This window comes from Mugil cephalus, chromosome 21 (genome assembly GCF_022458985.1).
Source record: "Mugil cephalus isolate CIBA_MC_2020 chromosome 21, CIBA_Mcephalus_1.1, whole genome shotgun sequence".
Lineage (NCBI taxonomy): Eukaryota > Metazoa > Chordata > Actinopteri > Mugiliformes > Mugilidae > Mugil > Mugil cephalus.
In genome coordinates this window covers 6,580,348-6,607,268 of record NC_061790.1, presented here as the reverse complement: position 1 = coordinate 6,607,268, position 26,921 = coordinate 6,580,348, and the positions used below count along the sequence as shown (strand labels likewise).

At 41.5% G+C, this 26,921-nt stretch overlaps 1 protein-coding gene across 1 annotated transcript in view; it reads left to right on the top strand.

Annotated features, from left to right (window-relative positions):
• The first annotated feature begins 9,136 nt into the window (after nucleotides 1–9,136).
• LOC124999454 (apolipoprotein B-100-like) overlaps nucleotides 9,137–26,921 on the top strand; it is a 35,668-nt gene continuing 17,883 nt past the window's right edge. The window contains 27 exon segments of the mRNA XM_047574371.1: nucleotides 9,137–9,293; nucleotides 9,510–9,554; nucleotides 9,687–9,799; nucleotides 9,898–10,043; nucleotides 10,192–10,339; nucleotides 10,713–10,865; nucleotides 11,011–11,135; nucleotides 11,250–11,335; nucleotides 11,424–11,874; nucleotides 11,968–12,082; nucleotides 12,161–12,307; nucleotides 12,436–12,647; nucleotides 12,751–12,970; nucleotides 13,091–13,264; nucleotides 13,352–13,555; nucleotides 13,654–13,821; nucleotides 13,945–14,150; nucleotides 14,300–14,470; nucleotides 14,629–14,759; nucleotides 14,871–15,072; nucleotides 15,225–15,397; nucleotides 15,504–15,679; nucleotides 15,768–15,883; nucleotides 16,015–16,388; nucleotides 16,511–21,207; nucleotides 21,314–22,419; nucleotides 25,833–26,526. Of these exon segments, the coding sequence (XP_047430327.1) occupies nucleotides 9,239–9,293; nucleotides 9,510–9,554; nucleotides 9,687–9,799; nucleotides 9,898–10,043; nucleotides 10,192–10,339; nucleotides 10,713–10,865; nucleotides 11,011–11,135; nucleotides 11,250–11,335; nucleotides 11,424–11,874; nucleotides 11,968–12,082; nucleotides 12,161–12,307; nucleotides 12,436–12,647; nucleotides 12,751–12,970; nucleotides 13,091–13,264; nucleotides 13,352–13,555; nucleotides 13,654–13,821; nucleotides 13,945–14,150; nucleotides 14,300–14,470; nucleotides 14,629–14,759; nucleotides 14,871–15,072; nucleotides 15,225–15,397; nucleotides 15,504–15,679; nucleotides 15,768–15,883; nucleotides 16,015–16,388; nucleotides 16,511–21,207; nucleotides 21,314–22,419; nucleotides 25,833–26,526 (10,608 nt within the window). The 5' untranslated portion in view covers nucleotides 9,137–9,238.

The window sequence follows — 26,921 nt, the reverse complement described above, 5'->3', positions numbered from 1 at the left end:
CCAAATGCAGACGCGGGGGGGTTATAAGTTACAGCCCAGCCTCATGCTATTCAATTAAAATAACAGGCAAATACTCTATATCTATACTATTATAAAAGATGTGTTAGCATGTATTACTTTGGGCTACTCACTTAGACTGAAGTCATTTTTATTTCTGTAAATAAGAAAACAAGACGGTAAAGTAGGACCCCTTTGTTTCAGATGATGGAGGGAAAGAGATTGTAACTTGCAAAAAATTCCTATTTCTTCAGTCTGTGTCTGACTCTTTTACAATTCAAACGAAAGTATTCTGCACTGGGTTACACAGGAGGAGAAATATTTCCACATGTAGAGCCTTCATGTGATCGTTGCAGGTTCTGATGCGGTCAGAGGACACAGCGTCTTTTTCTGACTGTCAAATATTTGCATCGGTTTGCATTTATAATATGAAATACGGTATTATTTTGCACGCTCGATTTTTGCACATTGGATGTCAGCATCACACAGGCACGAACGGACTCACAGATGTACTGTAATGTTAATTAGCAACCAGGTGGTGTCACTGGAACACTTTCTTTGTAAAATGTATAAATTATTTCTACTGTCGCATGTCCGTGAGAGTTGACATGCTGCTGACTAAATCAGTACCAAGAATTAACTTGAGTTTCTCAGTTTCCTACACTTGAGGTTTACACGTGTGGCACCATATTTATCATAAGTCTGCTAAAGACAATGTGTTGATTGCTCATTTGCATAACATCACGTCCCTCCAGGGGGCAGTAAAGCCGCTCCGTACGATGATTATCAGCAGATCAGGGTGTGATTTAACAATCGGTTATTGTACAAATTGAATTAGGATTGTGTTGGAAAACTTACTTAAATGTGAGCTTGACATTAATATCTCCAATATACACAGCTTGATTTTAAAGTGCTCCATGTGTTCCATCCACAGTAAGATGTTTTTTTGTTGTCGTTGTTGTTTTTTTGTTTGTTTTTTTAGTAAAATCAGTTTAAATAAGCCCAGACAGTCCTCGATTAGCTGCAGCCTTCATACAATCTTCTATCAGGAACTGAAACCTTTGATCTATGATTGTGTTTCCTGGACAGAACAGGAACACGTTATCAAGAAGCTCCTGAAGATACTAGAAGATACTAGTCAGTGAGATGTAGGACAGTGTTTTCACGGCGCTGCTCTCTGCCCTTAAACAAGCACATTGATAACGTGTGCCTGGGAATCGAGTGAAAATATCCACCCGCAAATATTTTTCTGCCGAGAACTATAAACAAGCACTGAATTTACCGATGTTGCCCAACAAGTTCCTGGACCTCTTCTTTTGCAATAACTCCTAGTAAACAGTAAACCTTTATAGAGTATATGCCCAGGCAACACTTTATTAATTACCATCTGTCAGTATTTAATAGGTACAATTAATCTATCTACTGAAAAAGAATCAACGTGTCTGCTTCCTTAAGCTGATCATAATGCCAAAAGGCAGAGCAGACTTAGACTAGACTAAAAACTGGAAGTGTTGGCTTTACTAACAGACACACACACATACATACAGTGGTGGAAACGCCCTAAAAATTTTACGCAATCTCAAATATTATCATGAAATATTTGTGGAAAAATCTTTTTTGTGTGTTTCAAAAGGTGTGGCTGCGTTAGACAGACACAAACAAATACAAATTATACATATTTTGTTTATTGTTTACAAGAAAAACTAAGCAAAACTAAATTCTTGATAGTTTCAATATGTCAGTTCTCAACATTCTCGGTATCAAGTCAACAAATAACGGAGAATGTGTTCAAAACTGAACAAAAAAATTAATATTAATATTTAGTACTGCTGACATTAGCAGCAGTAGAGCTCTAATCCTGGCTGGCATGTTCCCTTTCACACTGTTGAGGGGTAATCTTGTCCCGTTCTTCCTGAATTTACTTTTAATTCTTCTAAATTCTTTGGTTTGTGCTTTGAAACAGACCTTTTGATAATCCACCACAGATTATCGGAGGGACTGAACTGGCCGCTCTTAAGACCTGGATACTGTGCTCCTGCAGCCAGGTTCTGCTGGCCCTGGATGTGTGGCAAGGGGCATCATCTTGTTGAAACATCCAGTTTCGACCTCAATGGAACAGAGCATGTGCAGAAGGGAGCGTGTGGGTTTCGACAATGGCACAATATTTGACAGAGTTCAATGTGCCATCGCAGACAGTGGGATGACCAACACCAGCAGCGCTCATGTATCCCCAAACCATGATACTGTCTCCACCATTTCTGACAGTAGGTACTGTACATGCTGGAGAAACCGGACTCATCTGACCACATAATCTTCTTCCAGTTCCTGACTGTCCAGTTCTTGTGTGCTTGGGCCCAATGACGCGGGGCTAAACCCTGTCTCTCATTGATCAGGGGCTTCTTGACAGCCTCGTAGGACGTTAAGTCATGATCTAAAAGTCGACCACGTACAGTGCTGGTGGAACACTGGACACCAGTTTGGTTTGACCACTGCTGTTGGAGCTCATGTGCTGTCATTCAGCAGTTTTCTCTGCAATTGCGGATCAGAATGTGGTCGTTTCATGCTGAAGAAACACTTGGACGGACAGATCTTGGTTTGTCTTCCAAGCTGTTGGTTCGTCCAACTGCTGAAGGACTGCTTCTGCACTTCCTGGTGATCTGATGGCAATTATACCCTATACCTATACCCTTGCTGGCTGAGAATCTGTATCTTTAGTCGCATCTCCTGCGTTAGGTTCCTTGTTTTAGCCATTTTTGTCTCTGAAGAACTTTCAAATGTACTGGCTTTATATAGACACAAAGCACGGCAAAAGAAAAAATGTGTCTTTTAATAAAAAGCACAGCCTTCATTAGTGGGTCACTGGTACCAAATTGACCCAATACTCAAAGTCTCTTATGTGTTTTTATGGAACCACTCAATTTTAAGTTTTTATGGCTAAAAGAAATTGCACTTGAAAACCTAAGAGTGATTCTTTATGTCATATTTCACAAATGCATGGGGTGTCTGAAAACTTCTTTTTTTTCCACTCCTGTAGCACACGCAGTCATTACTAATGAAAACTGAAACAGACTATTCAATGGCTACAATCACTTTAGCTACTGAGAGGAATCAGCATGTCTGCTTTACTCGGCTTACTTACCAGGTGCACGTCCTGATCGGGTGTTGCAGGACTCGCCCAGACACAGCCTCTGCAAGTTCATAAAAGAGAAGCTGGTTTATGGTCTAAGTCTTTTTCTTTGCAAAGTGAAGATGCATTACATATGTTGTTTGCTGATAAGAACTGCCTGATTGGTGTAGAGATTACAGATGTTGTTGTGTCACTGCATATGTGACAAATGGTGTCATACATCAAAAGAGAAGAAGCACAGGTGTAAATGAAAGCTTTAATTTTATGAAATTTGCAAACTTGAACGTTAGAAAAAAGACCAAGTGGGAAGAATCTATAAAAAAAGATATACTGAGGATGTTTCTGTAGGAAATACTGAGGTTCGACACCGCTGATTTCCCTTCTGATCCTATACTGAGTAAAATTCAGCCTATTATCAGCGATACCAATCCGATACTGATACTAAATAGACCCTAAATAAGTAGTGTATTTCAAATCATAAAGAATATAAGGCATGAGAGTGATTTACTACATAGCCAAGCTAATACAACAAAAGAAAAACCATCATACAAAATCATAGAAAATATGTGAAAGTGGTGTTTTAAATACTTAAATAAGTAAAATATTAAGACCACTAAAATAAACTGTAAAAGGTCTTAGGCTTTTGTGAGCACATTCCTCCTCTCTGCTCAAGTCACACACGCAAAATAATTAAGTGACAAAGAAAATACTAATATTCATGTGGGTTTATTCGAAGTTATCTTAGCTTGTGTTATCAACCAAAGTCCAGTCATCAATGAAATGATTAACTTGCTATTAAATGTCACAGTGAACTTGAATCACACTCCACAGGGGAAATTCTACAACATTTTAGCACGCGCACTACCTACATAGACAGGAAAACATTTAGCCACTTGTTTGTGCAGGTCCTTAAAGCTGCAGCTCTTGACATTAACATAAATCTAAGTAACTCAAATGTTTAAAACGTAAGGAACTCACTTTGAATCCCGTGTAACCAGAAGAAGGAACCAAAGAAGACAGGTGGAGAAGAAAGATGAGATAGCACAGAAGCTAGGTGGCTAACGTCAGGTAAAATAACCAGTTAGCATCTGCCTCGTTGTTTTCTAGTTAACAGTAGCTGTACTATAGTTACCTGTTAGGGACATCTGGCACAAAAACGTAAAGATAACTCAAATGTTTAAAAAGTTAAGAACTTAACAGCACAGCCAGCCTTTGAAGAAGGAAAAGGCAGGTGAGGGAGCACCTAAGCTAGCTGATGGCAGCAGGTAAAACGAACAGTTGCTAATGTTGCTAATGTACCAGAACAAAAGTTTCCAGTTCTTCCAAAGACGGCTTCACAAATATAAACTGTATTTGGACTTCACAGATCTCTAATTACACTTAGTTGTCATATTATTAGGAACGCATAGCGCATATGAATCTAGTCTAAACAATCTTGCAATAACAGATTCAGATTCAGAAATTTTTTATTTGTGACCAGGGGCCAAGTAAAGGTAACATTAGAGCTCAGCTAAAAAATGAAGTAAAGTAGAATGAACAAATTGGAATAAATATATACATAAAATAACTGAAAAGGGAAAATAAATAAATTAATAAAAAAAAAAAAAAAAAAAAAAAACAACAACAACAAAAAAACACAGACCTGGTGATGAGTAGTGCAAAAATGAGTAGTGCAATGTCGGAACATTATATGCAATGTATACATTTGTTCATCTGTTTGATTTGAGAATTGACTTTAGAACACAAAGACAAAGAATATAAAATATTAAAAAAATATATAAATAGTGCAATAAAATAAAATAAAATAAAATAAAATGTGCAATAAAAAAAATAAATTTGGCCTGTTGTTCATGAGTCTCACAGCTTCTTGGCTTGGTTAGCAGGCTGCAGCAGGTGATTTGCTGTTCGGACCACCCGTCCATCCGTCCACAGCCGAGCACTTCTCATACCAGGAGGTGATGGAGGAGGTCAGAGATCTCTCCACCACACACCTGTAGAAGACGACAGCAGGCCCCAGATTATCCTGCTTTAGCCTCCTCAGGAAATAGATGCGTTGGTCGGCCCTCTTGACCATGTTGTCTGTGTTTGTGGTCTACCTGACGTCCCTAGAGCTATGTCATCCGCAAACTTCACAATACGACTGCCTGTGCGTTTGGCAGAGCAGTCATATGTGAGTAGAATGTAGAGGAAGGAGCCGAGCACATAGAAAATCCAGTACCCAGACGGTGGTAATCCAAGCAGCAGCAATTTGTTGACTAAAAGTCTGTGGTTCAGTTGCATTAAACGCAGAGCAGAAGTCCAAGAAAAGCAGCTTGACGTAGGTGTCTTTACTCTCCAGCTGAGTGGGAGCAGAGTGGACAACTGATGAAGTGCCATCCCCTACAGACCTGTTCTTCCTGTATGCATGCTGGCCTGGGTCCAACCTCTCCTTAATGTGCGTCATGACCAGGCGTTCGAAGCATTTCATAACTATCGGGGCAAGGGCCAGCAGTCGACAGTCATTCATACTCCTTACTGCTGCACACTTGGGCACTGGGATTGATGGAAGCTGTTTTCAGGCAAAACCTGGGAGAGAGATGTTAAAAATCTCTGTCCACACCTCAGTGAGCTCGTCTGCAGAGCCCAACAGGACCCTCCCAGGGATGTTGTCTGGTCCTGCTGCTTTGCGGGGGTAGAGCGTCCTCCAAAACCTGGTCTTCAGACACTCTGTGGGCCTGGAACAGGTAGTGGGATCGGCAAGTTCAAAGGGGGCACAGAAAGTGTTAAAGGCCTCTGGCAGGGATGGGTCCCAAGGGCACTCGGCCCCCTTCATGTTGTCGCCAGTGGATGTCTTTACGCCCTGCTACATGCTCTGGGGATTTTCGAACATGGTGATTGTGGTGGTGACAGATGTAACCAGCACCAGCTGCTTGTTGGACGAGGTCACCACCATTTCCTTTGTTTTGCTGACATCCAGCACAAGACTACAGCCTAATGTTAGGCTACGTGGATTTTAAGTTGTATTGTATTCATTTATTTAGCATACATGCTAACATTCTAGATGAAAATACAGGTAAACTTTCATCTATTAGTGCAAATACTTAAATTGGTTAGTTAGGTGAGGTTAGTTAGCTAAGTCCACATTTAGCATTTGCCCCATGGCTTTGTAGTTGCTTGTGATGGGTTGCTACAGAAATGCTACATGAATTGTGACCTACACTTAGTTTGCAGTCACATTATTAGGTACACCTAGCTATATCAAATCCAATCTAAACAACAACAGCCATGCAATAAATACATATATATGTTACGTTTTGCTTAAATTAGTTTCTAATACATTGCCCACCTCAAATAAATCAAAATGTAATAAAATCAGAACATTATAAACTTATATGGTGAGCTTTGTTGCATAAAATACGTATAATATTAAGCTGTATCCCCTGTTAAGCTTGTTGAAATTACAATAAAGCACTTAAACTAAGTCACATTTTCGTACATGTAATCTCCCTGCATGTGTCTGCATGTATGTCATGTTTTACAGCAAATGATTTGAAAATATTACATGCTACAATATATATATATATATATATATATATATATATATATATATATATATATATATATATATATATTGCTATTCCCTGCATTGCAATCATCTTATCACAACATTGTTTCAACTGCTGCTACCAGATGCTATCATCATCTGGCATCACAGAGGTGAGTTGAATTTGCTGAGCACCTCAAAAGCAATGATGGGTCTGGCTCTGGCTAATCTTGTAAGGGTAGAGAGCAGTCCAAAGCCAGACACACAAGAGACACAACCGTTTTTTTGTCAGACTTTAGAGTTTCTAAAGTGCATCGCAGCAGCCCCCTCAGAAAATGCAATATGTGTTAAAATAACTTTTATTTCCTGTCAATTTTCTCTCGTACATATATGAGGTGCAATATATTCTTTCTACTGTAATCTGTCCACACATTGCTGATGTTACTCTTGTGCAACGTAGGACTGTCTTCCTGCGTCTGATTAACTTATCTTGAGTTCACTTCTGTTGTAATCCTGATTGGTTTTCCTCTATGACGAGGTGAAAGGTTAGACAAGACACCAGTGCTAAAAAAATTTGTTTTTAATTTTAAAGAAAATTGTTGGGTTTGGGTTTTTCCATAAAACTTATAAACTATAACATGATTGTAATGTTCAGAGTCAGAAGGGATTAACTCGCTGTACATAGCAGATTCTGACACTATAGGAAATAACTAACTAAATCTGACCCAGTGTCCATCAAAATCCATTTGCTGGGAGTAACAACTCAATATGCGAGGGGTAAAACAAGTTGTATAAAGCCTTTCTGGCTCCGCAGACACCAGGGCAAAGTCTGCCAGACTGATTTAATTTACAATGTGACATCATTTGAGTCAACTGAGGGTGTGGGGTCAGAATGTTGACTTACCACATCTCTTCTGGAAATAGGTTATATTGGTCCCTACCAGCGCAGCACATCCAAGGCTCAACGAAACTGGTTAAATGACGGTTGAATGGCAATGTTGGTAAAAAAATAAATAAATATATGACATAAAAACATAAACCCTAGTTCTGCTGTATGAATTAAAATGGCTGCCCATACATAACATCTATACAGTTTACAGTAAATACATATTGAACTGCTGTACAGTTATGTGTGCTGTAATAAAAAAGCCTATTCATGGGTTTTATTTATCTTTAAAAAAACAAAAAAACAGATATACCTAATATTACGGATTAGTCTTTGTACCTTGAAATACAACTCAGGAGCTTGTGGACATCTGGAGTTGTTTACCCCAATGTTCAAGAGGTGACATCAGCCATAAGTCATGAAAACACTTCTGCCAAACAACTGTCCTAGGCCTGCATCTAAAAGCCTCTGAGGCTAACCATTTAGCATGTGACATGCTAATGGACATTTAATTTAATGTTGGAAAGGCACAATTTTCTCTTAACAGGTTATATGTTGTACAAGTTACAAGCAAAGCTCTATACTACAAAATTACAATATATTAACTTCCACTTCTGCTCTTTATGAAAACTTCCACTTCAGAGGTTGTGAAGAGGAAGAGGAAGAAGAAGAAGAGGAAGTGGAGGCCATTCCTCTCTCATGAGCACAGTAAATACAACCTCATTCGAAGGCAGTGTCTGTTTCTGTGTTCTTGCAAACTATTTCTGGTCAACACCATTTAGAGACTCAGGAACCGGCACACCTAACTGAGACGCAGCCATTATCAGTGATATAACACTTGATTTTACAATGCGGTCATTAGATTTATGATATTGGTGCACAGTATTTCAGGCAAAAATGAAATTCAAGTCTTAGGAGGCCTAGGTTTTAAAGATGTGCTGATAACAGAAGCAGCAGCGCAAAAGCAGCAGGTGACTCAGGTTTCGATTCGGAGTCAATATGCTCCAGATTGTTTAGGGAATGTGGGACAAAGTTCAGCTTTGTATAAGGGGATTTTGAGTATTTGTGTGAGTTTAAAATTACGTCTTGGTGCAATATTTGACCTAAAATTAGTTCAGAAAAATAATGTGATATTTTTATGAATTGGCTGAGTACAAAAAAAAAAAAAAAAAGCAAATGAATCAAGACTATAGTTTTGAAATATATAAAATGAAAAGGTTAAATGGCACACACGCATAAAATTAAGGCCAAATAAATCTCAGATCACGTCCTTTTGACTACAACAAATAACAGTTAAAGTTAGTGATCGATGATAAAGTAGCTGTAACGTGACATTGATTTGATTTCAACATGTTTTTGAGTTAAAGATACTGCGTTACTTTCCCAACAGATATACATATAATTATTTTTGGCATTCCCTATCCATGACATCAGGATAATCCCAAAACCCCAACAACAAAGACTCATTGAACATAATCACGCTGACCACCCCCACCCACTGCTGACAGACATGTCTTTTTACCTTTGGCCTGCCACAAGGACTGCTCAGACTTTGGAACCAGGGCAACACATTTGCAAGTCTCCGCTATCATATACAGTTAAGACAGGAGAGGTATAAAAGCCTAAAGGGAGAAGCTCTAAGATTAGTCTTCACAGAAAGAGGAGGACTCTCCATTCCTTAAGGCGTCCAGGAGCTAAACGCATCATGACGGGTGCAAAGCTCTGCCTTTTGCTGCTTCTGGGCACATACACAGTGGCCCGTAAGTATTGTACTTCTATTTTAAAGGCAACAGATGATGCATGTTTGAGTCTCAGAATTCATTTAAAAAAAAAAATTATATTTTCCTTTGAGATGTGCCAATTTTCTGTGTAACAAATTAGTGGATTAAACTACTGACATAGGGACATAGGGTACTCGTGAATACAAAAGTGTGCAGTTTAAGTATTTATTTGGTCTTGAATTTCATCCTTCACAGAGCAAGATGTGGGAAGTGTTGATGAACCATCACCACTTTGCTTTCGTGAGTTTCATTTTAAATCTTTAGCTGCTGTTGTTTCATAATCGCTGTGGATGTTTTATAAGCTAGTGATATAACATAAAGAATAACCTTTACTAATGTCCCGTCATATTTTCTTATATTGATACTATATAGTGGCCAAAAGATACAAGAACTTCCAACGATTTGTGTACAACTATGAAGCCGAGAGTATTAACGGTGTGAATGGAGCCACGGACAACAAGAGCGGCCCCAAAATCTCCTGCAAAGTATGTTTCCCTGCCTTGATGTTTACCGCAAAAAAACAACTCTGTCATGGCCTTGAATATAAAACAGTGCTAACAAACTTGTTTGATCTGGTGCACAGGTTGAGGTTGATGTGCCCCAGACCTGTAGCTTCATCCTCCGCACAACAGAGTGTTCTCTGAGTGAGATCTCTGGCATGGACGCAGAGGGGAACCCACTGTACATTGCTGCTGCCGGAGCTGAGGCCTTCAGAGCTGCCATGGCCAAGTAAGTCATCCTGTTTATGCTTCCAGGTCTGCTTTCTGATCATACGTATTGTTTAGTCTGAAAACCGAGTGCCAGCACCTGAGCAAATGGGAGGAGAGCAATGAGGTAATCGGCTGGGTTGTAAAATATGATCTGTCCACGTCGACAGGAACACTCTGAAGATCACGGTCGAAGGACGGGCTGATGTTAATCTCTACCCTGAGGATGATGAGCCTGTCAACATCCTCAACGTGAAGAGGGGAATCGTCTCTGCGCTCATCGTTCCTGAAATGGAACAGGAGAAGAACAGTGAAATGGTAGCTCCCCCTGCCTGTTTACTGCTTTACTTATGGTTTTTGCCTCTTAATTCAGGCCAAGTGGGGCCTGATCCTATTTGCGGTGTAGAGTCACGCAAAGATAAACAGGTTGCTCAACGAAAAGATAAGCTGCCCTAGTCAGAGCTGATAAACACACAACATGTTCTCACAATGACAATCTTCAGCTGAAGGTCGAAGTCCAAGATAAGTTTATCTTGCTATTGGCATCACCTTCTCTCATAAGGAGAGGTAATCTTTCTGGCCTATTGATTATCTGATTTATGGAGATAAGTTTGAGGGCAGTGAGCACGTCCACAGCTGTTTCAGCGTTTAAGTTTTTGACTTTTTCTAACATCCCCGTTAACCCTTTCAGCCCACCGTCCACGGACTTTGCCCCACCGACTTCACCATCAACTCCAGAGAGGTCATCGCTACCGATGTGACCGTCAGAAGGGATCTGTCCAGGTGTGACGCGTTCAGTGCCCGCAGGCAGTACACCAGTCCTGTGGCCCTCATCACTGGCATGGTAAGAGCTGGTATTGTCCTCTCATAAACCAAGACCAAGAGTCAAATATCACACCTCGCTTTGAAGATGGTTAAGTAACAGACCTGCAGTCTGATTTTGCTTGTCAGCTAACCTGGATATCGTCTTGTTGCCTTTCTCCTCTCAGAACTTGCCTCTGTCCAAGATGATCAGCAGCACTCAGACATGTAACTACAGGTTTGACAACCAGAAGAAGCACATGACCAGTGGAACCTGCACAGAGAAACACATCTTCCTGCCATTCTCTCACAAGTAAGTTTTAAAAGAATGAAACATTTGCCCCTGGAACACATAATGACTAATTATGTGTCTAAAATGAACTCTTAGTTTTGTTTAACACACATTTTCTCTTCTGGGAAATAAAAGGAATGAATATGGAATCTCTGCCATGGTGAAGCAGACTGTGACTCTCATGGAGACCGACAAGATCAACGACAGAGTCTTTGACCGAAGTAAGTATTTCAATTTTTAAAATATCTTCTCTGTCGGACCATCTCTGTGAACCGTTTTTTAACTGTCTTGTGCTGTGATTGTGTACAGATGATGACAACCTGAAGAACCTGGCCATGGATGTTGTTGACGTCAAGTCTCCTGTGCAGACAAGGGATGCCGTCATTGCCACAATGCAGAAGCTGAATGCCCTATCATCGACCACTCAGGGCGAGGAGCGTGCCGGCCTCTTCAACAAGCTGGTGTCCGAGGTCCGTGGCCTGAAGACTGATGTCCTGGATCCTGTTTCCGTCGAGATGATGGACATTTCCATCCCTCTGACATTCCAAGCTCTGGTTCAGTGTGGTACCCCAGAATGCACCAGTGCCCTTCTGACAACTCTCAGGATCTTTGATGATTCTGTTCTTGAGGTTGATGCTGTTGTCTACGCCCTGGGACTGCTGTCTAACCCATCTCGCCTGATGGTGAAAGACTTGCTGGAGATGGCTCGTTACAAGCAGAGCAAACCAATCATGTATGCACTGAGCATTGCAGTCAAGAAGTAAGTGAACCCACACAAAATCTTTTCTTTCTTTTCTTTATCTGATGATGGTTTCATTAGTACATCGTGACCAATGTATACCCTTCTCTCCAGACTGTACCAGGCTGAGGGTGTCACCCCTGAGATCACTGCTGTCTATGAGTATATGACTACCCTTCTTGGTGCAGACTGTGCTGGAGACAAAGACCTAACCTTTTTGACCCTAAGGGTAAGTAATCAGTTACAAACATTCACCTCTTGACATTCTTCCACCATTTTTCCTAATTTTCTTTACTACTCTATCCAGGTTGTTGGTAACATGGGAGAAGCAATGGAGGCTGCTGGCCCTGCTATTAAAACCACCCTGCTGAAGTGCATGAGACAGCCTGCAACAACTCTGGCTGTGCAGCTGGCATCCATCCAGGCTTTCAGGCGCATGTCGGTGACAGATGAGGTAAATAACATCCAGTTCCGCATGAATAATAATCTGGTTTCCCATTTGTAAGGAGTAAAGTTCTAAAAGTTAACTGTGACTATAAAAAACTGTGACTATAAATAACTCATTTGTCTTTTGTGGTCCAGGTTCGCTCCAACCTGCAGAGGGTTAGCCAGTACCCCAAGGGTGCTGTGCAGAAGCGCCTGGCAGCTTATCTGATTCTTATGAGGGATCCCAAAGACAGTGACATTGAGATGGTAAAGAAGCTGATTAAGCAGGAGCAGAACGAGCAGGTCAAGGCTTTCGTGACCTCCCACGTCTACAACATCATCTCCTCATCTGATTCAGAGACCCAAAAGTAAGAGCTTTTTTAACTTTATGCTTTATCTTATGGAAACACTCCGCTCATTTCCGGCCTCGTCTGTTCATATTTAACTAATTGATTTGAACCTTCCCCTCAGGCTCGGCAAGAAAATCATGGCCGCCCTGGAGGACACTGATGTTGACACACACGACGACTACACCACAAAGTCTCGCAACTACAAGCTGGGCGTGGCACATGAGAAGATTGGGGCCAGCGTTCAGGGCAACATCATTTTTGACCCCAGTAGCCAGCTGCCGAGGGAAGTTTTGCTGGAAAGTACCCTAAAAGCTTTTGGCTTCAGCATGGATATGTGGGAGGTACTAAAGATCATGATATTCACTTACTAAATACGTAGGTTAGCTAAATCACATGTGAAACTCACTGTGATTTTAGACCTAAATGTTTTATTTTTGCTAACTGTTAATTATTTTGGATAGGTTGGCATGGAAGGAAAGGGCTTTGAGCCAACCATTGAGGCCTTGTTTGGAAAGAATGGCTTCTTCCCTGACACTCTCTCTAAGACTCTGTATTGGACTGAGGACAAGATGCCTCCCAAGGTCAAAGAAGTTCTGGAGAAATGGGTTGCTCCCCTGAAGTCAGCTGGACAAAAGGTATCTTGTGTGTAATTATTCCCATGAAATATTTTCAGTCTAGAGTCATATTCCATCTTTACTAAAACAACAACACTGTTTATTAAGGTTCCTGAAAATCTTGTGAGAGAGATCCTCCTCAACTTTAACAAGCTGGTAAAAGATCTGCAGAGCCAAGAGACCCCAGAGGCCATGGCCTACCTGAGGATCATGGGAGCTGAGCTTGGCTACATTAAGACCAGTGACCTGGAGGAAATTGCTTGGAATACAGCAATCTATACCGACATTTTCATGAGCATCCTGCCTATGAAGGTACAACCCTGGACTCTTTTGATCCATTAATATAATGTTTGGCCAGCTAATTTTCTTCACCAAAGCAAGTAGTAAAACAGTTTTGTTCTTTCTGTCAGGCCGTGGCTAACCTGATGTCGAGCACTCAGAATGAGATTTTTGCTCATTACATCTTCATGGACAACAAATTCATCATGCCAACAGCATCCGGTTTGCCTCTGACATTTGCTCTGTCTGGCACCTTCACTCCTGGTGCAAAGGGAGGCTTCAGCCTCACTCCAAACTTGGTAAATTTCTGTTTTTGAAATTTAATTAGATGTTCGTAAAATGTGTATCATTGTTATCATCGTTCCTCATTTGCAAACTTTTTTAAATTCATGTTGTCTGTTTTATTGATTTTCTTTTCGCAGAAGGAGCTGGTTTTCATGCCCTCTGTTGGAGTTGAATTCATGACTCAGATGGGTGTCCATATGCCTGAATTTGTTGCCTCTGCTGTTGAGATGCGTACCAACATGTACCACGAGAGCGCCCTCAATGCCAAAATCACCGTCGAGCAGAACCAGGTCAAGCTTTCCATCCCGGCTCCTACGGGCACCACAAAGCTCTTCACCATCAGGTAACAAATATTGTAAAACATGCATATTTGATAGAGTCAGTATTTTAATCTCTAGATGTAGACACTGCTGTCATATGGTTTAGATTGTGTTATTGTAAAATCACAATTAGAAGAGATTAACTAACATTTCTGTTCTTTTTTTGAAATAGCAATGAAGTGCTGATTGTGGGTGCTGGACAGGCCATGAAAATCTCACACACAGATGGTGAATCAGACTGCAGGCCTCTCTTCTCTGGAGTCACATACTGCACCGAAATTCTTCGGGCCAACACCGGTGACAGGACAACTGTTCCCTACTTCCCATTGAATGGAGAGACTAAGTAAGTAGTTATTTGAATATACTGAATCATTATCATTCTTAAAGTGAAAGCACTTAATCACCTCATGGAAATGGAAAATTCTGTCTTCTGTCAAAAGCTGGTGCTGTGATGTAGTTGCATTTATGTAAAAACTCATCAAAGATTTTACCCCACTCCAGGTTTACTGCAGTCATCAAGCCTACTAAAGAGGTCTCTGAGTACACAGCCACCATCGCTTACAAACTCCTCAGTGAAGGAAAAGACGGCCGCCAGAAGGTTGACTCTGTGAAGATGACCCTGAAAGCTGAAGGTACGGGCATCGTATTTGGAGATTTGGCACAACCCATGGTCGTCTTCTTCTTCTTCTTTTTTTGTAGTCGCATTGATATATGATGAAGCCATATTTGTTCTGTGACTTCAGGTGCTCAGTCTACTGAGGCTACAGCCACCATGAAATACAACAGGAACAGGAACGTCTTCACCACCCAGGTCCTGATACCTGACTTTGATGTTGAGGCGGGCGTTAAGCTTGGTTTGACCGACAGCAATGCCAGAGGAAAGTCCATCACCCTCGAGATTTCCAACAAGAACGTGCCCCAGCTCTCTCTGATTGGCCGCGCCAAGTGAGTAATCCCAGCTCTATCCTTGCTTTCAGTCAAATATATATATTTTTTAAAGTTATGTACTGCATTTAACAGTCATAATAGAGTTTTATTGTTATTTTTTTTTTTGCATTTGGATATTTACTGATTTTTTTTATTCTTATTAATTGCAGGGTTCAGGCTATGACTGATGGCATGCTGCAGGTTCAGCTGTTAGTCCCATCTCTCAAGACTGATGCCTCCGTCACTGCTACCATGAGCAAAACTGAAGAACTTACCATGGAGATCAGAAGTTCTGTTAAGGCCATGGACATCTCCTCCATCCAGGCAGTCACCTTGAAATATGGTATATTACTTAAAAAACTGTTTTCGTTAATTTCAAAGATTAATTATTTGTGTCATTTTTCACCCTTTCGAATGTAAAAGTAAAATGTAAATATTTTGAATCTCAGGTGAAAACCAGGCTGAGGTTAAGCTGATGTCCAATATGAACGCCGACACTAAATCGTCGCTGTTTTACACCGAAATGCTCCAGGACTGGTTGAAACAATTTGCAGATGATGTCATGGAACAGAAGGTTGTCAATTCTGACATGAAACTGCGTCACATTGTCACCAAGGGAATTGAGGTGAAAAGACTATAATTGCTACAACTGACATAACGAAAGTTATTTTTTCCAAACATGAGCATAATAAATGGGGTGTTTCTTTCATCAGGCCAGCAACATCTGGCTGGACAAGATCTCAGCTGATGTTCCCTATGTTGAAAATCTGAGGAACAGTATTGCTGTGGTAGAGATGCCATCCATCCCTGAAAACCTCTTCATGAATGTGTAAGTGAAACATACATCATTTATATGATTACAAGACAATTTCAGTTTAATCCTGATCTTAAAATGACATTTAGTCTGAGCTTAAATATATGTTTTAGGTTCTAAGTGTTATGTTTTTATCATTTCACCAGTGAAAGTGCATTCAGATACCAGTTCAACCAGAACCGTATGACAATCACTATCCCTCTGCCACTTGGAGGCAAATCATCTGAGGAGCTGAGGATACCTTCAGTGGTTACCTCCCCACGCATTTCTGTGCCTCAGCTGGGTATGGACTTTGCACCACAGGAGATCCAAGTCCCAACTTTTACCCTTCCCTCTGAGTATGAGCTCACCATGCCTCTGATGGGAATGATGGAAATGGCTGCCAAGGTCAACAGCAACTATTACAACTGGGAGGGAACAGTGTCTGCTGGCAACAGCAGTGCAGAGTCTCCGACTTACGAGGCCGGGTTCAGTGTCATGGCTGACAGTCCCATCAAACTTCTGTCCTTCTCAGCTGAGGGTAATTTAATTATTTATCTTTCAAGACTTATACATACTGTACGTTGTTTAATGTGACAGAAAAGACATACAGGTTGATACTAATAATTGTTTTTCCTGTTTGTTTGTTTGTTTGATTTATAGGATCTTCCAAAATCACAGACACAAATGCAAAAACTATGGCAATCACCCTTGATGGTTCCCTGAAGCACATGTTCATCAACACAGGTTTTAAAGTGCTGGAAACCATTGCTGTCACAGATAGTGTGCTCTCAACAGGGCAGTATAATGTGTATGCCATGGCCCCAGTGGGTCTGGACACCTCTCTTACTATCACCACCCAGCTCACCCTGGACTCAAGCAGGCTGGCTGGAGATGTAAACACAGATGGAAGAGTGACTGTTGGGCCCATGACCGCTTCCACCACCTATTACCACGCCTTTTCTGTTGAGCCAGCAAAGAAAGAAGCAAAACTGGAAAGTTCACTGAGGATGAACTCTGAAATCCTGAAGTTTGTAAGCATGATGAAGGCGTCATATGCAAACGAAGAACTTCTGATTGAGTCTTCCGCCGACCTGAACAGCGAGATCATGAAGCACACCTCTAAAATGAACCTTAACTACAGGGATGTCAAGCTTACAATGCTGTGTGACTCCGTGACCAAGGCCGAAAGAAGAATGCTTCATAGCCAGGTTGAGTTTTCTGCCTTTGGAGGACAGGCCACCCTCAGAATTGAGAATACAGCCGATGACACAGAGAACCGTTTCTACTCTTTGCTTACTGGATCCATGAGCCCTTCTGGCATGGAGATCAATACTGATGCCTCCATGAAGATCCTTTCAAGCATTGCTTCCCACAAGGCAACCTTGGCCCTGAATATGAATGGCCTGACCACCACCTGCACAACAACTGCTCAGCACAGCCCACTCACATTTGAGAATGTTTTCCATGCCGGACTTGAAACCTCTGGTGCCACCGTGTCTATCACAACAAAGGGATCCATTAAAGAGAACAAAGCTGAACTCAATGTTGAGGGGAAGGTTGCGAGCACAGAAATCTATCTGAACAGCATGTTTAAGGGTAACCTCTTTGACATCAACAGCAGGAATAGAGTAAACTTCAGACTGAACGAAGATGGCTTGGTTCTCTCTAACAACTTGGTTGGATCTTTCAATGAGATGAGGACCGATAATACCCATTCACTGTCTCTTACACTGAAATCTTTTACCCTCCAGTCCAAGACTGACAATTTCCTTGACAACAGCAACTCCTACATGCACGACATCACAGTCAACATGGAGCGTTTCACTGCCTCAGCTATTGTGAAAAATGACCTGAAGATAATGGAAGTCAACTTTGTGAATGATGCTCAGTTCAAGGCGGAGCCCTACAGCATGATGCTGACTGGAACCATGATGGGAGTCTTCTCAGAGGAAGAGCTCAAGCAGACTTATGAAATCAAGTTTGCTGACATGGTCCTGTCTGCAAAGTGCAACACCAACGGCAAGCTCCTTGGATCTCACATGTCACACGCTACTGATATGGAGGTTTCTGGTCTGACCCTGAAGTTCAACAACATTGCTAACTTCAACTCACGTGCTCTTCGCCTGGACAGCACTGTCAAAACTGTTGCTGCTCCCTTCATGCTGACCATTGAAGCCATTTTCAATTCAAACGGTGGTGTGAATGTATATGGACACCAGAGTGGTGAACTGTACAGCACATTCCTCCTGAAGGCAGAACCCATGCTGTTAACACATTCATTTGAGTGCAGAGCCTCAACCTCACATGAACTGCAGGGCAGGTCCACCATCAAAACCAACATGGACAACGCGTTCAGCAGCCTGCTGAGCCTCCAAGAGCAGAGTGTCACAGCGAAGATGATATCTAATTTAAATGAGCACACTTTTAATCAAGAAATTAGTGCCTATAACAATGCAGAGAGAATGGGAGTTGAAATGAAAGGAGAAATCTCAACCCCCTTCTTCAGCGAGGCTGGTGAAAATTATGCCATCTCTGGATTTGTGAAGTATGACAAGAACAGTGACAGCCACTTCATCCAAATCCCATTCATTGAGTATCTGCCAGAAGTGATTGAAAACATGAAGACCACAGTGATGAGGCTGATGGATGACAGCATTGAAATGTTGAAAGACGTCAACACCAGGTATCAGATCAGTGCCAAAATTCAGATGAAATTGACAGAACTGAAGGACGTCATTGAAAATTTTGACTTGAACCTCTTCATCCAAGATCTGAAAAAGTTCTTCAATACAATGGAAAATTACATGGTTGACCTGACAGCCAAGTTCCCAACTGACAAAGTTATGAATCTCCTGAAATCGATCAAGGACACTGTCATGGCTTGGATCAAGAAATACAACATTACTAACAGGTTCAATGTGCTTTACACCAAAGTAGAAGAGATCCTGTCCAGCTATGAGGTTGAAAAATTGATTGGCGCCATCATGGATGAGCTTGTTAAAATTATGAAGCAGTATCAGGTGAGGGAAAAGATTCAACTTGCATTTGATGCCCTCAGGTCAATTGACATCCAGCCACTGATGAAAAAGGCTATGATGCCTGTTCAAGAGCTTATGAATGAGCTATATTCCTTTGACTTCAAACAACTGATTGATGATATGAGTGACTACTTCATGAGAATGGTCCAAAAGATCAGATCTTTTGATTATGACACATTCACTAGGGAGCTGAAAGAGAAAGTGGCTGATATGAGTAAGATTCCCTGTTTTGGAAAACTTTATGGTGAGTTCAGAGTTAACTCACCTCATTACAAACTGCTGACTACTGCTGACCTGGAGAACACCACCACAACATCGGTCACACCAGAGTTCAAAATGAACCTCAACTCGCAGGGTACATCTACTTTGAAAATCCTTGACTTCACTGTTGATGCCAGCGCACATATGGCTTTACCCAAGATGAGACGCTTGTCCATCTCTGAGATCCTCAAGGTTGATCAGTCATACATTACAATTGACCACAAGGGAACAATGACTCTCTATGGACTGTCCGCTCAGGCTTCAGCTGAGACTACTGCAAAGGCCACAACTGAAATGTATGTTGCAGAGCTTGTCAACAATGCATTCTTTGCCATGGAAAATGGAGTTTCTGCCACGGTGGAGACTGCCTACAAGCATGATCTTAACATGCCACCACTCCGCATCATCAGTGAAGCCAAGTTGAATCAAAAGACAGTCTTTGTGGTTGAAGCTGGAACTGCCAGTCTGACCTTTAACAATCTGGCCACTGAAAAATATACAGTCAAAGACTATTCAGATGAGGTAACCCACAAGAGTGACATAGAGGTGGTTATGGATCTCCACACAGCAAAGATGACCTTCGCTGGAGAAACAGGCTGCGGCTACTTTAAGATGAATCAAAATGTGGTGGCCGATATGTGCATTTTCCGTCATGTAATTATTGATGCTAAGTTTGAAACAGATACACCTTTCATCAAGGGCAGCGTTGCAGAAGTCAAGCTCCAAGCTAAAGTTGAAGACATGAAAATTGATTTCACTGCCTCTCACAATGCACAATTGGCTGGTCGGGTTGAGGGAACTCTTTCTAGCTCTGCACTTGCTCTGGTCTCACCTAAGGAGCTTGTGTTTGATACCAAGAACAAGGGAAATGCCAACATTCCCCTTCCATTCATGCTGCCTGGAAAGATGGATCTCCAGAATGACATTGCTTTTACCCTGAACTCTGAAGTGCAGCAAGCTAGCTGGACAGGTCTGGCAAAATTCAATGAATATAAATACTCCCATTATTTCAGCATGGATAATGGTGAAAGAGAGATTAACATCTTCTCCCAGATCAATGCAGAGACAAATCTTGATTTGCTGAAGGTGCCCATCAACATTCCTGAAATACCTGTGCCATTTGTTGACATGAACACACCAAGAGTGAAAGACTTCACACTGTGGGAAGATGCTGGCCTGGGCTACCTCCTGAAAACAACTGAGCAGACATTAGACATGCACTCCAAGCTGAAGTACATTAAGAACACAGACATGGTCACCATTGACATTAACATGGATCCAGTCATCAATGCCGTTAATACCAACATCAAGGCACTGCACAAGAAAGTGCTCATCAGCAAGGACCAGGCTGCTGCCATCCTCGCTGCATCATATGACAAAGCAAAGGCAGAGTATGAAAAGTACAGCATTGAGTTGCCTAAAACCATCACAGTCCCTGCCTACAAAGTTCCAGTGATGGATGTTGAGATGTCTACATTCACAATTCCTCTACCTGATTTCACTCTTGTCACAATGCCTTCCATGCGTGTTCCATCTGCCCTCAGCAAGCTTACTCTTCCAAAAATCACCCTGCCCAAAATTCAGAGCATCAAGATCCCACTGATGGGTGATTTGACTTATGAGTTCTCAATGAAGACAGGAGTGGTCACACTGCAAACTGATGCCAGCATACTCAACAAGGACGGCATAACCATGAAGCTTGACGCTTTCTCAGACTCTGAATTTGACATTCTCAAAGGAAAGATTGAAGGTAGCACAAACGTGAACACAGTGGATGGACTCAAAATGGCCTCCGTCCTGACCGTGAAAAATTTGATGCTAGAGGGAACCCATGACAGCGCCATCGTCTTGAGTTCAAAAAATGTTGATACCTCCATCACCAATTCAGGAAAGGTCCATTTCCCTGCCCTGACCATGGAATTCAACCAGGAGCTTACTGGAAATCCAGAGGAAGGCCTTATTGTCTCCATGTCCACTCCATCTACCGGACTGATTGCAGTACAGGTGCAGACTAAACAGCCAGCACAAGTGAAAGCAAGACTCTATGGTCGTTACCCGGTAAGATTAAATTAGACGTGCTTACTACCAACATCTAATTTTAATGCAAATGGTGTAGTTTTTAATAATTAAATGTTTTGACATGTTGTGAAATGTTTTTCAACAGTCTGAGCCAACAACCGACATTGACATTGCGGGTCTTAAGATGTCTGTGAACTCTGAGAAGCTGAACCTTCAGACAACCTGGAATACGGAGATGCCATACGAGATGTTGCTGGGACTGAAGAACCAGGTGCCTGTCGTCATGGATATTGCATCTGTTCAAGCTACCGTAGCATACAACGAAATCAACAAACAGTCTAGAAAGCTTGACAGTTTCTTTGGGTGGGCTAAAAAGCAGGGTAAAGTGATGTTGAAGAGAGCTGCTGACAACCTTGCAGCAGTAAATCCTTCTGATGTTATGACATCTTTCACAGATAAGACCATTTTAATCCTCAGAGAGTACCAAAGGAAAGTTGAAATTGTACTTGATGCTGTTGTTAAATTCCTGAGGGAGACCACATACCAGCTCCCAGGCTATGAGCAGAGGCTTTCTGGGCTTGAGGTCTATCAGAAATTCACTGCCTTTGTTGCTGACGTATCTGAGGAGGCTGCTGAAAAAATTCCACAGTACTTTGCTTTCATGTTTGAAGGGGCCCTTAATTATTTCCAGGCCATTCAGTTTACCCATCCCGTCTCTGGCGATATTGTCACTGGAAAAGAAATTCTTGAAAACTTGCTAGTAGCTTTGAGGAAAATCCAGAGCCAAGTGATTGATACTGTGAGGAATGTGCAGCTGGAGGATATCATTAGGAAACTGTCAGGATTCATGCAGTTCACTGTAGAACAGTGTGAGAGGTTTCTCCAGAATCTAAAATCTGAGAATGTCCAGAAGCTCTTTGCATTTATGACTGATGTGTACAATGATGCCCTGAACTCTCGTGTCCTGGCTGACGTTGCTGAGCGGGCTGAAGTAGTCCAAAGAGCCGTAATGAAATATCTGAAATCTGTGCTAGCTAAACTCCAGAGCTTTGTAGCTGACATGTCTAATGAAGAGCTTAGAGCCGACATACAGTCCAGGATCGATGGTATGGTAAAACGCATTAACAAAGTCCACAACAATGTCACTAGGACCCTTAAGCAAAAAAGCAAAAACATTGAACAATATGTGAGAGTCGGTGACAGACAGATAGAAATTGACATTCCTCTGCCATTTGTCTCCAGATCCAACTAAGAGCCCATGACTCACGTTTGTAACCAATAATAGGAATATTTTTTGTCATATCAACAAAAAAGTAATGTGTGCTAACTTCAAGTTCTATACTGAAGATGCTTGTTTCTCTGCTGTTTTTCAAACCATTAATTTTTTTTAGTGGACACTCTGCGTGACCCTACTACCTTCATGTCTTGTACTATTTAAAAACCTGTGTGGTCTTCAATAAAAATACAGTTTATACTGCATACAACTCAGTGGTTTTCTTATATGCTATGTAATGCAACTGTCTCAAATCTTAACTCTTTGAAAGTCGGTTAATGTGAAATTTTAAGCATTCTCAACATGTTTTAAATTGAATCTGTTTTAATCACTTTTTTTTAAAACCAACTGGACACACTCCAAATGCAGTCCTGCCAGTTCCCCATTAGTCATTTGTATCTAAATTTAGATGTGCCACAAATAGTTTATGTAACACACATGCTTTCTTATCATAAAACAATGAGAACAGGAGCAGATGCAGAGTGGGTTTGAACAATAGTAAAAGGACAGGCCTTAAAATACACTTTGGAAAAACTGGCTTATATTTTTCCAGTGATAGCTTCTGTCCATGTGTCTAGGGAGTGGTGGAAGAAGCGTACAGATTCTTGACTCATAATGTAAAACTACTCCCACATGAGAAAAACTGTATTTGCAGTCTTTAATTATAATGGAAATACCATCAGCAATAGTATTTTAACATATGTTTTCCTTAGTTTCTGTTATACTTTTATTTACTGTGTATTATTGGGGTATAATTAAATATGGAGTAACAGCATGCTTACATGTTAAGACGAGCTGTTCTGAACTAATTAATGTACTGGTAGAGTAAAAACTACAACATAAGGATAAAGTAGTATTGAGAAGTGTAGATACTCCGTAACTTTGGATTGTACTTCCACTCCTAATCATAAGGCCTATATTCAGTTAAGGGTAAATGTATCCAACTAAAAGCATATAAATAGAATCACTAATGCATTTCATTGACTAAATATATCAGCCAAGTTCAAATACACATGTCAATACAATGATATGGTTTCTTTCTGGTAAGCTGAAACGGAATAATACTGATTTGTCTTTGGCGAGAGGAAAATGACGCAAAAGAATGGAAAAGTAAAGATGATGGCAAGCATTGATTTTTTTTTTATTGACTTTTCCCACTTGTTCCCTTACATTCTGTATTGTTTTTCCTCTCAAAATGTCCAGTTTCCAAAGCACCACTCCACCATAGAAGGTCTTATGTATTAACACTCGCGTCGTGACGATTTGCTCTTACAAACAGATACATTTGGCACATTCAGCATTTTCCTTCTACGTGATTGAATTAAATAAAGAGGATGAAAACTGCCCTGTCCGACCAGTGAATAAAAACCTAACAACACGGTAAATCGGAGGCACATGAGGGGGGCCAGTGTGGGAAAATTAACCAGTCCAGCACAATGCATTCCTGCCCTGTAAGTCAGCAAAAAGCCCAGCAACACAAGGCAGGGAGGAATGTGACTTTTTACACCATTGTAACCCTGGTTGAATTTATAAAAGATAGTGACGTGTTTTGGACTGAGATGTGTATGTACCATAGATGCAAATCGAACCGCAGGATAAAAAAAATACATAAAAAAAGAGAGACCTGTTCGAGGCCAAATTGATCAAATCCGGTAATCATTGAAAAAGAGAGCTCGGACCATAAATTTACCGGGGTTTTACCCTGGCTCCCCAGTGCAGCAACAATCTTTGTAATTGATGTTCATAGCTGTCATTTGAACAGGCACCCACACCCACATGCATGAGGACAGTTACACAACATTTCCGTGAAGACACAGATCAAACACGAGCTGGATTTATTTCGCAAGTATGAACACCCAGATACACTGATTGCCAAACCGACTGAACAAATCCAAGCTACATTCACTGTCATCGTGGGTGACACCAAGATGCAAAAATTAGTAGTGATTCAGTTCAACTGATTTGCTTCAGCTTCAGAGATTGTTACTCCTTCCCATTTAGTGTTTTTTAATCAAAGGTAAACCATTTTCTTTCATGATAACATTACAAAATGATAATCTTCCACTGAAAATATTAAACTGCCATTCGATGGCTTAATCCCACAAGAGCGTGTGCTCATGAGCAGTGGTCTAATGACACTGAGAAAATACACTTCGCTGATTAAGACCTTAACATGCTTCACCTTCTCTTGAAAATATAACCCATAGCTGTAAATGAAGCTGTAGCTGGACAGATAATGTCAGGCAGGTGTTTGATACAGCAGAGGCTAATCAGTCTTTAACACAGCTGTATTTGATCTGAACAGCATTCAGTCTAAATTATTTGGTTTAGGTGAGCTGTGAGTGAGGGAAAAAAAAAAAAGAGTATTGTCTGGCTGTACCATTTACAAATGACAATGTCTTTGTGTAAACTAGAAAATATGACCTCGGCTTGGTATGACAAATCTCCCTCCACTATCACATAGTGCATGAATACTGTAGCAGAATATCTTCCTGTAATCTTGCAAAACTGCACAAAATATGGTTAGCCCTTTTCAACCCTAGCGGACGTGCCGTCTCCTACACCTGGGCTGAAATTTTCCCTGTTGCATTATAAAATCAGGGGATTTAATATCGTGGGTCCAATTTGGAAACCTGAGACGACCGATTCATTAACTGTAAACTTAAACGAAGCCTTCTCTCTCTCTCTCTCTCTCTCTCTCTAGTCAGTAAGTAAGTAAAACATCACGAGAAGCCATACAGAACACTGTGGGCATTGACTTATAATGTTACAAAAACTTTCTGTGAAGTGTCCAGACACTGTGCAATTTCACACACTTAGTACAGTTATAATACAAAGTGGACATAAATAACAAGTGCAATTTTTCTGCTTTGCTCATTACAAAATATAGCCTTGGCAGTAGGGCCACGGCCTCAGCCGTCAACACTTTAAAACACAAACAAACAAAAAAAACAAAACAAAAAAAGAAGTGAGTAACTGAAGAGCTGGCTGGCAAGCAGACCCTTTTGGAGAGTCCATGTCCACATGAGAAGTGGATAAAAAAGAAAGTCCCCCACAGCTTCGTGGTTTGTCCTTTTTCACCCCTCCACCAAGTCATATGACCCACAAAGAACATGCTGTAACCAGTGCATTTCACCCAAACCAGGATATCAAATGATATTCGTATCAATGTCCTTAAACAGCTCATTTGCAGTCAGCCGCTTTAGTTCAACCGAGGGCGTCTGAAAAAGGAAGGGAGTGTCCAAGCCATGGTCACAGTCCGCACATGTTCAGACAGAAGTCCCCGGGCAGGAAACGTCCCGTCTGCGCGGCGCAGCCCTCGAGACGGAGCAGGTTCACAACAAAACACAGCATTTCAGGCAACCACCCGGCTGTGTTCGTTTTTGTAAAGCTGCCCGTGTAGCAGTTTCGAATACTTCCCAGATCCCCTCCTTGGTTTTAGCGGAGCACTCCAAATAGTCATATGCGCCAATGCGCATGGCCATGGCCCGGCCATCCTCTGTTTTCACTGGCTCCAGCTTCAGCCGCGACAGCTCGTTCTTCACGTTCTCGTCGTTGCGCAGATCCTTCTTGTTGGCCACTAGTATGATGGGCACATTCGGACAGAAGTGTTTGACCTCAGGGACCCACTTTTCGTGGATGTTTTCCAACGAGTCCGGGCTGTCCACGGAGAAGCACATCAGAATGACATCGGTGTCCGGGTAGGAGAGTGGGCGCAGCCGGTCGTAGTCCTCCTGTCCGGCGGTGTCCCACAAAGCCAGCTGGACTTGCTTGTTTTCCACTTCTATGTCCGCAACGTACGTCTCAAAAACGGTCGGAACATACACCTCGGGAAACTCGTCTTTGCTGAACACAATCAGTAGACATGTCTTCCCGCATGCGCCGTCCCCCACCACCACAAGTTTCTTTCGTATGTCAGTCATTCCTGCCTTTTCTCACCCGAAATGAAGCATCCAAACCACCGAGACGTGCTGCTATCTCAATCCGCTCCTTATTATGACCTAAAGGTAACTGGAGAGACTTGTCCCGCAAGCCGATCCTTCCTCCCAAACCCAAAACCTTTACCGGTATCCACGGCGATCTCTTTATAAAGAGTAGGGAGGTTTCCTAAATATAGCAATCCAATCGGAAGTAAGGAGGTGAGATCACAGTTTGTAAACGAAGAGGTGATTGGATCTCATCGGTTTTCCTGATGTAGAGGAGGGTCATGGACCACGAGGACCCACCCGACCTGGGATCAGCAAAAAACAACCACATCTTACTGCATGATGATGTATTACACTAGGATATGCGGTCATTCGCTTTATTAAGCAGCCAATAGTTAACGTACACAACATCTACACAACGACATATTTTTATTCCATTTATTTATTTTTTGTCATTGCTACTTTTTGTTTGTATGGATTCGGCAATAATGGAAAATAACAATGAAACATGAATCTTGGATTTATCCAATAAATATTCATTCAAACTAAGACAT